This window comes from Pleurodeles waltl, chromosome 2_1 (assembly GCF_031143425.1).
Source record: "Pleurodeles waltl isolate 20211129_DDA chromosome 2_1, aPleWal1.hap1.20221129, whole genome shotgun sequence".
NCBI lineage: Eukaryota > Metazoa > Chordata > Amphibia > Caudata > Salamandridae > Pleurodeles > Pleurodeles waltl.
In genome coordinates, this window is record NC_090438.1 from 674767054 (window position 1) to 674781212 (window position 14159).

The window sequence follows — 14159 nt, forward strand, 5'->3', positions numbered from 1 at the left end:
AGGACATACACTACATAACTGTGAGAAATTGGGTTGTTGGTTGAGGGTGGAGTGGGCACTTCTTCAGTAACAGCCACAATCCATGCCAGGGTGGACTACAAAAAGTCACAAAAGTAACCTGTGCTTAACCCTCTGGCAGCTTGCCACAAAAGCAGTCAGGGTGAACTTAGAGGCAATGCTTAAAATATTTATGCAATACTTAAAGAGTAATAAAGTGAAAACACAGCACAAGAAAAATCGCAGGAAAAATCCCGCATCAATGTAGAAAAATAGAGTAAAATTGAATTAACAAAATGAGACCAAAACAACAAAAATTCAATCAGTATATCCGAACATATGCAATGCCAAAGACTTAGGTAAGTATAGTGCCTAAAAGCACAAAGCACCATCGCAGTTTCTGGTTGTGCGAGGCCAGGGAAATTCACAAGTTCAAGCCAACTGTGTTGGAGTGCAGGCTGGATATAGGGACTAGGTTAGTCCAACTGAAAAAAGTCACCTTCTGAAAGTCTGGTGCGAAAAGTACAGTTCATGATGGAAGAACAGCATTGCAGATGGCCGTCACAGTAGCATTAAGAGCAGGCCCGGTGTCGTGGATGTTAGTGGCTGTAGCACAAAGATCCTGTTTGGCATCGTAGAAGGTCGTTGCTGGAGATTCTCATTACAAGTCACTGTGTGTTATTGTCTCTGTAACGTGAAGTGAACATCTTGCATTCCACGTTGGCGTTCTCTGTATTGCCGAGAGTTGGGTTCACCGAAGGTTTGCATTGGGGGTCATCACTAGCAGCACTATCTCAACGTGAAAAGGGCTGTTCATAGTCATGAATTGCCTAAAACCTCAGGACTTCTCCTTTTCTTCATAGGAGGAGCTCAGCTGATAGCAGCCAAGGGTCCAGGATCTTGGGAGACACCTCTTAGGGATCAGTAGTTCACTCCAGCAGAGGCAAACAGGGTTCAGGCATTTCCAGATGCAGGTCCAGGGAGGTCCACTTCAGCAAGTCAGCTGGACAGTTGCAGGGAGGCCTCTGGAACTTTTTGTGTTCCTGTAGCTTAGATAATTCAGGGGTCACCAGGAGTCGAAGAGGGTGACAGTCAGTGCCAGAAACACAAGGGCAGCTCCACTTTCCTTGCTTTCCGTCAATGTTTTAGTACACTAATAGTGAATAATAGTTTATTATTACTATTAGTGTAATAAAGAATGAGCTTACAGTTTGCTAGAATATGACCCTCTCTGGCAGCTGATGTAGGTAAGAAAGTATTTTAAATATATGTCTTGTGCGTGCTTGAGAATGAGTGAGTGTATATATACTGTGTGTGTATGTGTATGCATTCATGTGTGTGTGATAGTAAAGGTTAAATGGCATATAATGTCACCTCTGGTACCCCTGGAATTTTGGTGAATTGTTGTTCATTGAAGAAGGGGTCAGCCACACAGCCCATTCAGCCAACACCTAATCCACTTTTGTGTCACTGACTGGGAGGAATACACAAAGGGCAACTGCCAGCTACACTTAGTCCTATGACCCAATATACAGGCTGCAGGAACCAAATGGTTAAGACAAGAAAATGTCAACTTTTTAAAAATGCCATTTTCAGAATTGTGACTTAAAACCCAACTTTAACATTAAAGAGGATTTTAAATTACAATTATTTTCAGTGTACACGCACCATGTCTACCTGCTTCCAATGAAGCGTTATCACTTATTAACTGAAATAAGGTAACCTAATGTTATCCTATGGAAGAGGCCGGCCTTGCAGTAGTGAAAAATGCATTTAAGAGTTTTTCAATAATAGGACATGTAAAACTTGACAGTCCGGACCAACTTTTTAAATATACTGCACTCTGCCTATGAGCTGTTCAAGGCCTACTCTAGGAGTGACTTATATGTATTAAAAATGAAGGTTTAGACTTGGCAAAAGTTTTTTTTGCCAAGCCAAATTGGCAGTATAAAAACTGCACACAGGATGGAGTGTCAGGCCTGAAACATGTTTTAAAAGAGCTACTTAATGCATGGCAAAATAAGTGCTGCAGGTCCACTATGAGCATTTAATTTACAGGCACTGAGTACATGTAGTGCCACTTTACAAGGGACTTATAAGTAAATCAAATGCCAATTGGGTGTAAGCCAATATTGCCATATTTAAATGAGTGAGCACAAGCACTTCACCACTGTTCAACAGTGGTAAAGTGCAGAGTCCTAAAGCCAACAAAAAAGAATTCAGCAAAACAGGAGGGGAAAAGGCAAAAGCTTTGGGTAAAGACCACCCTCAGGCTGTCAGGTCTAACCATAACCATACAGACCATGTGCAAACTGTGCAAAAACTCAAATATATAACAAACGCAAAAAACTATATTATTTTTAAAATATAATGAAATATATCTCATAAATTATATCAACATACAGTACAAGTCATAAACAGAAAACAAAAATGATGATTCCATTAACATGCGTGTGATTATATATCTCTGGCTCTTTCAATCACAGATCGTATGGTGATGAATACATATTTTTTTATTTTTTTATTTTATGAACAAAACCTGATAAGAATCAAGTGTTGGTGCTCATAAATGGGCTTCAGAGGATTGAGATGCTTAAAACCACTTTCTTCATGGCATACAATATTATTTTGAATCTTCAGATTAAAACTCAGGTATAATTTCAGTTACACAAATAGGAATGGCTAATACATTTGCCTTCTCAAACTCAAACTTGGAGGAACACAGACATCAAAAGGAAATGTCATATGACTTCCAGGAAACACCATCCAATGGATCAAAGCCCCTTGATATTTACTACATAATCAATACACACTTAGGAAAATCGATAGTTATTCACCAAATTGCCTGGGCAGTGATTGACTCTTATACTCCTTGGATCCAACAGAAATACATTACCTGTGCCTATCTATTGCGACTGAAAGCCAGATTTGTAGCTCTCAGACTGGGGAAATGGAACTTGGGGGCCACTACCCAGCATGATAGATTTCAGCACCTCAAAATGCAACTTGCTGTCTTTGCGGGTTGGGCATGGAAACTATCATTCACATTCTTGCATCTGTTCCACACTGCTTCAACTGTGAAAACATTTCCTCCTCAAAAACCTTGGGCCTGATTTAGAGTTTGGCGGAAGGGTTAATCCGTCAAAACAGTGACGGATATTCTGTCCGTCAAATTATAAATCCTATAAGATATAATGGGATTTATATTTCAGTGACCGGGATATCCGTTACCATTGTGACAGAGGAACCCCTCCGCCAAACTCTAAATCATGCCCTTTGCCTGCTTGGGAGTTCCCTTCAGGCTGCAGTTAGCAGCCTGAATCGAGAGAACACCACCTTGTATGTCCAAACAATCAAATTCGTGTAGGCGGAAGTGACAAGCTGGGGCCCGTGTGTATCACCGATGACTCAGACCCATGGCACTAAACCTGCTTATAGCTTGATACAGTCACCATTAAACATCTGAAGGCTTTTATGGATATTACACGACTGTCACTGCAGTATGCACAGAATGCAACAGAATGCAACCATCAGCTTGAACTCAGAATGCATTACAGCAAAAGCTGCAAGCCAACACTAGTACAGGGCACAGTAGGGCACTTAAAACATTGCTCAGGCCATTTCACAGCTGCTACTAAAATCATCTGAAGCACCCTTGGGATACTCCATTGTTCACAATGACTTTTTGCTTTGCACCTTGCACTTTCTGCTCGCCTTGCCAAAGATTAATTTTATCAGTAATCCAATGCTTGGAGCCACCGGGACCGTTATGTTGCTTCTTCTGCCTTTTCGTTCCTTCATGCTCACCCTGGTGGCCAAAATAAATGAATGCTCTGCGAAATGCTGTGGCACACCTGATGGCATATTCTGGGCCATCATGTGTCCATCCTGAACCTATTAACAATTAACCTTTTCTGGTGCTATTATGCGCTTGATCAGCATTGACACCTTGCCTTATCCTGGAGGCTTTAATCTCTATCCATCGGAGCCTAGAGGCCAATAATAATGGGTTATCTACCGTTCCCCTTGCCAATTTTTAAATCGTTCTCATTTATACTGATGATCTAAATTCTGTTCTCTTTAGGCTCTAATTAATCTCTTTGATGCTTCAATGGTTCACTTTTTGTTACTAAAAAGTATTTAAAGTATATTTTTTAAAACTGACTATGCTAGAATTGGTTTTAACTTGAGATAATTTTGTAAAGGTTTTAATTAATTGTACAATAAACCTAAACTACTGCAAACTAAGGTTTCAACTTCTTTTTCATAAAGCTCATTAAGAAACAAGGTGGCAAGTATTCCTGTGGTTATTAAGAGTTAGAAATCAGGTTACTGGTTGATTGGCGGTTGAGCCCTGGTCAAGCAACAACCACAGTTCTAGTCAGGGTAAGACACAAGCAGACCCAAAATTCACGTGCGATTAACCCCCCTGGCAGCTGGGCACAGAGCAGTGAGGCTTAACTAAGAGGCAATTTGTAAAGTATTTGTGTAACACTTCAAACATTAAAACTGTGAAAACACCACATAAAAGGATCCCACACCAAGTCTGAAAAGTAGAGAAAAAAATGTATTAAATAAAACAAGACCAAAACGACAAAAATCCAGTCAGTAGAACCAGAGTCATGAATCTTTAAAAAATAAACTATACTATAGCACCTAAAAGCATAAAGTGCAAACCAAGGCTATCTGGTTGCTCTGGACCGGGTCAAAGTCAAAAGTTCTTGCAATGGAGCACAGGTCGATACTGTCCCAGATTAGTCCTGCTGAGGTTTTACGTTCTGAAGTTTTTGTGCCAAGAGTCCTGCTTGTGCTGGAGAGGGTTGCAAGGAGAGCTTTGCAGATGACATGTGGCATGGTGTGAAGAGTAGGTGGAGTGTCCCAGATGGGCAGGTAGGAGCTTCTTTTTGGTTGTCCTTGTGGACTGTGATTTTTGGGGCGAGTGGCGCAGTTCCAATGCTAACAGGCCTCTTCATGGTCACAAAGAGCCCAAAAGTTTGCTTTCAAGAGCCACACAAAGGGTCTAGGACCTAAGAGGCACCACTTGGGGGTCAGGAAATTGGTGAATTTCACGATGGGTCCAGGAGTTGTTGACGAGCCTATGCCCCTGAGGCTCAGGTCAGGAGGCCAGCAGACTTAGCCTATTGAGTCACTCTGGGGTTGTGGGTTCAAGATGAATTTGCAGGCCCAGTTATTCTTCTCCAGTCTAGAGGCAGCAGGTGAGCACAGCAAGGCAGCAGCTCCTTCAGAGTTGCAGTCCAGCTGCCTTTCAGCAGTGCAGCAGTCCTTTTTCCTGGCAGAGTACCCTCCGGCTCAGAAGTATACTGAATGGGTGGGGTAAAGGTCCTTTTTTATACCCTTGTGCCCTTCTATTGAAAGATGAGAGAAGCATCTGGAAAGGTTATTTGAAGTGCATGGAATTTACTCACTCCCATGCTCCTGCTCCAAGCTGTCTGCAGTGAAAATAAAGGGTTGTCAGGCCTTTTGTGTGAAAGCAGAGCAAAGCTGTTCAGGTGTAAGTGGGGTTGTGCTCAGCTCTGCCCACCCATCCGGCCAGAAGACGGCCCATTCAGGCACACCTAATCCCTCTACACTGTGACAGTCTGGGACGAATTCGTAAAGTCTGTCAGCTACCCCCAGGTTTATGACCCAAGACAGGCTGTGGGTGCAAAAGGCAGAAAAATGCCAACTTTCTAAAAGTGGCATTTTAAAAATTGTAATGAAAAATCCGACTTTACCATTAAAGAGAGTTTATCATTACAATTTCAGAGGTACCAAAGGTGGCATATCTACCTCCTCCGGATTAGAAGTTACAGCCTATTAAATGTAGTAAGGAATTCCCAATGTTACCCTATGAGAGGGCTAGGGCTCACAGTAGTGAAAAACTAATTTGGGAGTTTTTCACTACAAGGAATTGTAAAACTTAAAGGTACATACCCAACCTTTAAATCATACAGCACCCCTTCTCTATGGGCTACCTAGGACCTACCTTAGGTGTGACCTATATGTGATAAAAGGGGAGTTTAAGGCTTGGCAAGTGTGTTGACATACCAAGTCGACATGGCAATGCGGTACTGTCTTCAGGCTTCAATGATATGGTTTGAAGTGCTACTAGTACCACTAGTAGCATTTCATTTACAGGCACTGGGTACATAGTATACCACTTTACAAGGAACTTCTAAGTAAACTATATATACCTGTTAGGTATATGTCAATCAAACCATGTTTAGGAGAGTGTTCACAAGCAATTTAACACTGGTAAACAGTGGTAAAGTACACAGAGGGCCTCATTATGAGTTTGGTGAGTGGCGGAGGCTGCCCGCCAAACTCTTGGGCCAGAGTTATAGTTACCTTAGGGTGCAAGTTATACTTACTTGAAAGAACTCTAACTATAACTGCTGAATTTCAATGGTTTTGTACGACTTAATTCAGAACCTAACTATAACGTCCTTGTAACCTTTGTGTTTTTCAGTGAACTTCCATGGTTTTTAACGTAAAATCATTTTATTTACTACACTTTATTCCAACCCGCCACACGCGGCCAAAGGCAGTGCACGGCGGGGATTGGTCACAAGACCTAGCTTGCAGCCAGAACTTACAGTCAAGCCCTTATAATCGCCCAACCCTCCAGCACGCATGAGCTTTGGCTGTGCGCAGTGCAGGTTGGCTATAAGGCCTGTCTCTGTCAGTGGATGTGTGAGTTGGTGCATGAGTGTCTGAGTGGGTATGAAAGTGGGTGTGTGCGTTTATGAGTGGGTCTGAGTGGGTGCATGAGTGTCTGAGTGGGTGTGTGAGTGGGCGGCCGGGCCTCTGAGTGCGTGTATAAGGGACTGAATTAGTGTATAAATGAGTCTGTGGTTTTTCTTTCAAAATTTTCCATAATCGCAAATATTTTGGAAATAATTTTTGGAAATTTGCAAAAATTTGTGAATTTCGTGAATATCTTGCACTGTAATTCAAAACTGTATTAAACCTATAATTTCCCCGTAAAATGCACCTATATCACACCCCTGGGGTCAGGTTACCTTCACCCTGACCCATTATGCCACTTTTAATTTGAATTTTCACCCCCGGGGACCGTGTCCCATGGAATAAAATGTCAGTTTCAACTTTCTAGTCATGTTGGAGTCAGCCAATTGCATCGCTTCTTTTCGCACACAGATTTGCGATGTTTTCACAAATTATTATACAAATGTATTTGCCCTTAAATAGCTCCTAAACTACTGAACAGATTTACACCAAATAATAAAAAGCACAATCTGCGTACTGGCAGCTAGATGTCTGCCAAATATGGTGTAATTCCGTCCAGTGATTGGGGCTGTAGACGTGTTGACATGTTCTATGGGAATTGACATGGGAAACACAATTTTTGTAGCCCCTTTTTTCTCAGCCCCCGCTTGACATATCACCCCGAAACTTCCCTTGTACAACAAGAATCACCGGGCCACTTTTTTGGAAAATTTCGTGAAGATTCGTCAAACAGTGCCAAAAGGTATAGGCAAGTCAAAAAGCGCTTTTTCTATGGAAACATGGTCCTAAGTATAAATATATATATATATATATATATATATATATATATATATATATAAAACGCTCCTGGAGTCACGGCCCAACATGGGTGAAGCGATTCATCTAGCAGAGCCAGTAAAATAAAAAATCCCAAACAAAAGAGTATAACTGCCTATTCAGATCGCTCGATCAACGTCGCTTTTTGCTGCAATAAACAATGTTGATCGAGCAAGCTGGGAAAGCGGCATACTCTTTTCTTTAGGGATTTGCATATATACTCATATGTATAGAGATAGGTAGATCAGAAATGAAGAAGGGTACATATCTCTAACTGGATTATGTATTTGGAAAGGGAGATCCAATACAAACTTAGTAAACATAACCGTTTAGGTCTCAAAACAACTCTCAATGAAGCTTTGCTGAACCCCTGGTAGCGGTGGCACAAGCAGCTGGCAATTCTCCTGTTAATGCATGTTAATTACAAGAAGTACCACCATCTTTAAATTGAAGAAAACAAAGCAATGCAATTCCTAAAGCAACTTATATAGAATAGAGATCTAAATGAGCACAAAGAAAAGTATTAAAATTGGACAAGGCAAACTAGAGATATGAATTTTTAAAACTTTTAAGGCAGAAAGGGTCTACAAAAAGTAAAACGTCTTTTAACAATATATTTTCACATTTGGTCAGTACATTCATTGCATTTCAGGTTGGCCATAATAGAGTGTCAGTCAGGTACTTCAGGCAGGTCATTCTGTGAAAAATCTTTACCAATGTCCTTAATCGTTTTTTTGGAGATCAAAGCCTTCCAGTGAGGGTCAAGGTCCAAGACTGTAGCTGGCAATGGCACCTCAAAGTTAGATACATCTTTGTTGAGCTCCACTAAAGTCACTGGTTTCTGCACCAAAAGCTTTGAGCAGAATAAACCTTGATTTTGTGGCCCCCAGTGTTGCCTTACGACTTGGATAGAATTTCCACCTCACCCTGATCCAAGGTTTTACTTTCAAAGTTAGGGCCTGATTTCAGTATATAGTTCAGTAGAAAGGTTGCTCCGTCAGAAACATGATTTATATTCTGTGTGCTGTATTAAAAGTGTCATAGGATTAACCAAGGCCACTGTAATTATGCAGCAGGAGAGAACCAAATTATGCAGCAGGGTTGACTAAATTATGCAGAAAGAAAATGCAAAATTTGCAGCGTAAAGCAGCACATTTTGAGATTGCATTGCTTCCTTATTTTGTCATTTGTACACCTGTTAACACTGTCTTTATATAGGTTGCATCTGATAAGAACCCGTTTAACACTGAAATGTAGCAATAAGCTAGAGGAAGATGAACAGTTTTCTTTGCAAAGGGACTTCCATTGTGCAACTTCTCATATTGCTGCATCTTTATTAACTTCTGAACCGTTTGAACTAGAAACAAAGTTTTTTTAATACCTGCAAAGTATGCAGCAGATGATGGATTATGTGGTAAATATAGCAAATCTATAATCATTTGAAAAAAGCTGCAGCCACACAATCTCATAATTCCAGTGGCCTGGATGCAATTTACTTTCAATACAATGGATGGGATATTTGTCAAATTTTTTACGGAGTGATCTGTTTGCCAAAAGAGAAAAAAGGCCCACGAGGCAGGTCTCCAAGAGGCTGCATCGCCATATCGCAAGGTCCCACTGAACCAGCAGTGGCCCATCCATGTGAGCTAAGAGGCCCCACCTCCCACCTTTTCCCTGACAAGAATAGTGTCTGAGAGGCTGAACAGTGGTCAGCCTGACAGACAGTCTTCCCTTCATGTCAGGCAGTCAGGAACTAGACATGGGCTAAATGTGCATGCTTCTGGCTGCCTGAGCTCAAACTTGCTAGGCTGAGGATTTCACACCCCTGTGGGCACGACCTCCTCAGTCTGACAAAAGTGCCTGTGGGGCCCTGCCATCTATGATGAGGGGGAGCATCACTGATTGCCTCAGACCTGGGCACTTCAATTTAATGCCCCAAAGGGTCAATCACCGTCACAGAGTGGGGTGGGGTCAGCAGTCTCACTGACCCCATTCCACTTTATGACGAGCGAGGGACTGCTGCCTTCCCGACTCGCCTGACGCCTCAGAGGGTTCCCTCTTTATAGTGAAGGTAAGTTTTATGTGGTGTTTTGTGGATTGCATGTGTGTGTGTATGTTTGAATATATATGTATATTTGTTAATGAGTTTTCTGAATGTGTGTGCATGTGTGTGCGCGTGTGTGAATGCATGGGTGTGAGTGTGTACATGCGTGTGTACCCACCCACTGCTACCTGGTAAAATTATCATCCGCTACTACGCTGAACCAATATTCATTGTGGTAAAATGCTCCAATGGGGACAGACCTAGATTTCTTGCCTGATTCAGATGTGCCCTCCATGGGGAAGCCCCAGCTCCTTGCCCTGCAGAGGAGGAAACAAAGACTAAGTATCACTGTTCTCCAACTGCTGGGAAAGTTATTTCTGTCGTTGTGGCAGTCTTTCAGTCATCGACGCAAGCTTCTAGGCAGCTTGTCTCGTTCTAGTTGGAATCCTACAGGATCTTGTCCTCTGGTCAACTGGAGCCTCCATTAGTCAAGAATCCTTCTTCCTTTCATGTGATTTAGGAGAAACAGGTTAGAGAACAGGTTGAGTTCTTGTGTGCCAGGAGTTAGGGGTCCTTCAGTCCCTTTCCTCTAACAAGTTCTTCTTTCTTCAAGTGTTGTATTCCCAAGGTTAGGAATGTATTGAGGAGGTGATGGTGAGGTGCCAGTCTAATCCTGTGTACTTGCCTGAAAAAATGTTCACACCGAGTCTTATCTATTTTTTCTGTGATTTTACCTCCTTTGAAAGCACTTTCCATATGCTTTAATTCAAACATTCCCAGAAGTCCTAAAATCAATTTGGCTAACCACCTCCTTCATGTTGAAGGGCTCTGACACTCTCTTCTTTGAGGGCCAAAAACAGTTTCTCCCTTCAGCTGGCATAAGAGGCGAAAAGTCTAGGAGGAGCTTTGGATGAATGGGGCCAGATCCTGCTAGCCCATTTGGCAACTAAACATCAAAATACGACATGTGAAGGCTTTCAATTTGGTCTGCCAGTGCTTTCACACTGTGTAGTGGTACTCCTGGCAGCCGTAGGTTTTCTCATATAGGTAGCTGGTGTAAATACAAACTGCAACCCACACATGTCATTTAATTTCCAAGCACTGATGCAATTATTGTGACAATTTACAATGGTCTCGGTGGAAAGTTAAATTATCCAAATACTATTTCAGGAGCAAAGAACAGCTCAGTGGCAATGAATGGGTTTGTCACTGCAAACTGTCCCAAAACTAGCAACAATAGGGCCAGGAAAAAGGTGAACATCCTGGGATGACTATGCAAAAAAGGTTGATTTCCTACAAAAATATTATGTGTTTTTTAAATAACTATTCAATAAATTATTGTTAACAGCGTGTGTGATTTTTCAGAAAAAATATGCACATAGTAAAAACAGAGTGTAGGATTGAGAGGTTCAGTTTAATGACCTATGCAAAGAAGAGTGAAATTGATAGATAATTTGAGATCACTAGAAGAAACTCGCATGCAAGTCCAAAGACTCTGGGAATCATTTCACCAAGGTCAGAAACAAGGCAATTACTCTTTTTAAGTCGCTTAACCCCTTCGCTGCCAGGCCTTTTCCCTCTCAGGTGCCAGGTCTTTTTGTTGCTATTTGGGGCAGTTCACGCTTAGGCCCTCATAATGTTTTGTCCACGACAAATTTGCGTCCTTTTTTCCAACATCCTAGGGTTTGTAGAGGTACCCAGAATTTGTGGGTTCCCCTGGAGGAGACAAAGAAATTAACCAAAATACAGCGAACATTTTGTTTAAAAAAACAAAAAAGGGCTGCAGATGAAGGTTTGTGTTTTTTTCCCCTGAAAACAGCATCAACAAAGGGTTTGCAGTGCAAAAATTACAATTTTCCCAGCTTTCAGGAACAGGCAGGCTTGAATCAGAAAAACACATTTTTCAACACCATTTTGGCATTTTACTGGGACATATCCCATTTTTACTATATTTTGTGCTTTTAGCCTTCTTCCAGTTAGTGACAGAAATGGGTGTGAAACCAATGCTGGATCCCGGAAAGCTAAACATTTCTGAAGCGTAGACAAAATTCTGAATTCAGCAAGGGGTTATTTGTGTAGATCCTACAATGTCTTCCTACAGAAAATAACAGCTGAAATAAAAAAATATTGAAATTGAGGTGAAAAAACTGCAATTTTTCACAACATTTTACTCTGTAACTTTTTTCCTTCAATGTCAGAAAGCAAATACCGTTACGTCTGCTGGACTCTTCTGGTTGTGGGGATATATAGGGCTTGTAGGTTCATCAAGAACCCTAGGTACCCAGAGCCAATAAATGAGCTGCACCTTGCAATGGGTTTTCGCTGTATACCGGGTATACAGCAATTTATTTGCTGAAATATAAAGAGTGAAAAATTGGTATCAAGGAAATCTTTCTATTTTCAAAATGAGCACAAGACAAGGTGTTGAGAAGCAGTGGCTATTTACACATCTCTGAATTCCAGGGTCCCCATATTAGCATGTGAATTACAGTCATTTCTCAAATAGACGTCTTTTTTACACTCTGTCTTACATTTGGAAGGATAAAATATAGAGAAAGACAAGGGGCAATAACACTTGTTCTTCTATTCTGTGTTCTCCCAAGTTTCCTGATGAAAATGGTACTCCCCGAGAGCCTATAGCAGGACGAGGTGGTTACGTCCATGCACCTGAGCAGCAGCGAATGTAACCACCCCGTCCCGGGCACCTGAGGGGTTAAACAGAGCAAATGCAACAGTGTAAAAGCATTATGGAGGTCACTTGGCTCTGTAAACACAAAAATTATAGAATATTTTTTTTGTAAAAGTATGGTCTCTAGCACATCTCACAAGATTTGCCCTAAGGCCTCCATTGATGTGGCAATAATTAGCGTATGAAACATGAACCTGATCATGACAATGTTACAGAGATATAGGATCATAGCCACTCGCCACTCTTAACTTTGCTTGCTAATTTGGATTAGTGAACATTTTAATGTACCACAACAATGTTCCTTTAATAGATGAATCACGCATGTATTCCTTTTAAATGCTAATTAAAGTACCCCAGTGTGGGGTTATGGGTGCCTTTGATGAAACCAAGTCTTGGTTGCATTTGTTTTTTCAAAATGCGGACATTTATAAGGAATATATTTATTAAATTCTGCCTTCCCATGACTGTTTATGACTTTATAGCATTATTTTTTCTGGCAGCTCATTTTTGTGCATATTTGTTTTACAGATAGGCGCCTGTGGTTATATTGATTCATTAATTAAAAACAGTTGTTGGTTGATTCAAGTCTTCAGCCTGGCCTGCACGGTTAAAGGTTACACTATCCGTAAGTAAAACCACAGCATCTCACTAGCTGAATATTAATCTGGAGTGATACGGAAATTCCTCCAGCCAGAGATAAGTGTTTTTTATTGTTATTGTTATTTGTAAGGGAACTAAACGTGGGATTATACATGCATTTGAGGCAAGTTTTCTGAATAATTGACATTTATGAAATTGCTGCAAATTAAATGGCACAATAAAACCAGATTCTGTGGCAGTATGAGTGAAATGATGGGCAGATTCCAGTTCATTTTATCAAAGCGTATGCTAAGTAACATTTCAGGGAGATATGGAAGCTCATTTGGCCTTTGAAAACCAGGAGAAATTACTGCCCACAACTTAACTGCTGACTGATCAAATCACTTGGCAAGAGATATGACGGAGACTTCAATAAAGCATTAAGTTAGGGTCCACCGTGTATACCACACTGGGTGCTGTTTTTTTTCAGCTTGGCTTGGACAAAGCAAAACCCCTCAACCACTCCCTTACAACAGTCAGTAGAAATACTTTTAAAGCAGCCAACTTCACATTCTCCTCCTTGTCTTTTACAAAGGACATACAATAAATAATGATGCAATGTGTTAATTCACATGCTGATGATTTATTAGGCTTTTGCACTAATGAGTGCGCTAATCCTATACTCCCCTGCTATCCTTTGTGTTATGGACAGCTATGTAAGTTTACATTTCATTTTGTTTGGAAATCATCTTGTCTTTCAATTGAAGAGCGCCTGTCAGGACTAAACTGAGACAAAATAATCTTGAGTGAACAAACATTGATTTTACTCCGCCAGCTCTTAAAGTTTTTGATTCTTTCTGTGTCTTTGTACCAGAAATCATATTTGGCAGAAAGATCTATGGTTGTTGATCGTGTGTTACCGTTACAATAAGGCTGTCAAATGGCTTGCATTTATGTAAAGATTAAGCTAGTAAGGAGGCTTTCAATAAAAAGTACAAGTAATAAGTGAGAAACAGAAGACAAAAGTGATACATTTTACTATTGTTGCCCATGGGTAAAAATAGTTTCCTATAGACCCAAGATTTCTCATGGAATCCTTTTGTGAATTACATTTTGAAAGAGAAAATGTAAGGTATTATGCAAAAGTAAATACCTTTATGAATATATATTCACCTTTTCTGAATTGCTAACATTAATTTGCACTGGTATATCGTGCAATGTGAAGACCAAGACCCAGATTTACTAAGATTTTGCATCTGGGTGGCATCACTTTTGTGGCGCAGCCCC

General features: G+C 40.9%; 1 protein-coding gene across 3 annotated transcripts in view; it reads left to right on the forward strand.

The window, feature by feature from the left end:
• The window catches only part of PIEZO2 (piezo type mechanosensitive ion channel component 2), a 1085167-nt gene that overhangs the window by 874832 nt on the left and 196176 nt on the right, over positions 1-14159 (forward strand). For all 3 annotated transcript variants that reach the window (XM_069216450.1, XM_069216468.1, XM_069216460.1), the window contains one exon: positions 12822-12918. In XM_069216450.1, coding sequence (XP_069072551.1) covers positions 12822-12918 — 97 coding nt within the window. The remainder of the gene's footprint in view (positions 1-12821; positions 12919-14159) is intronic.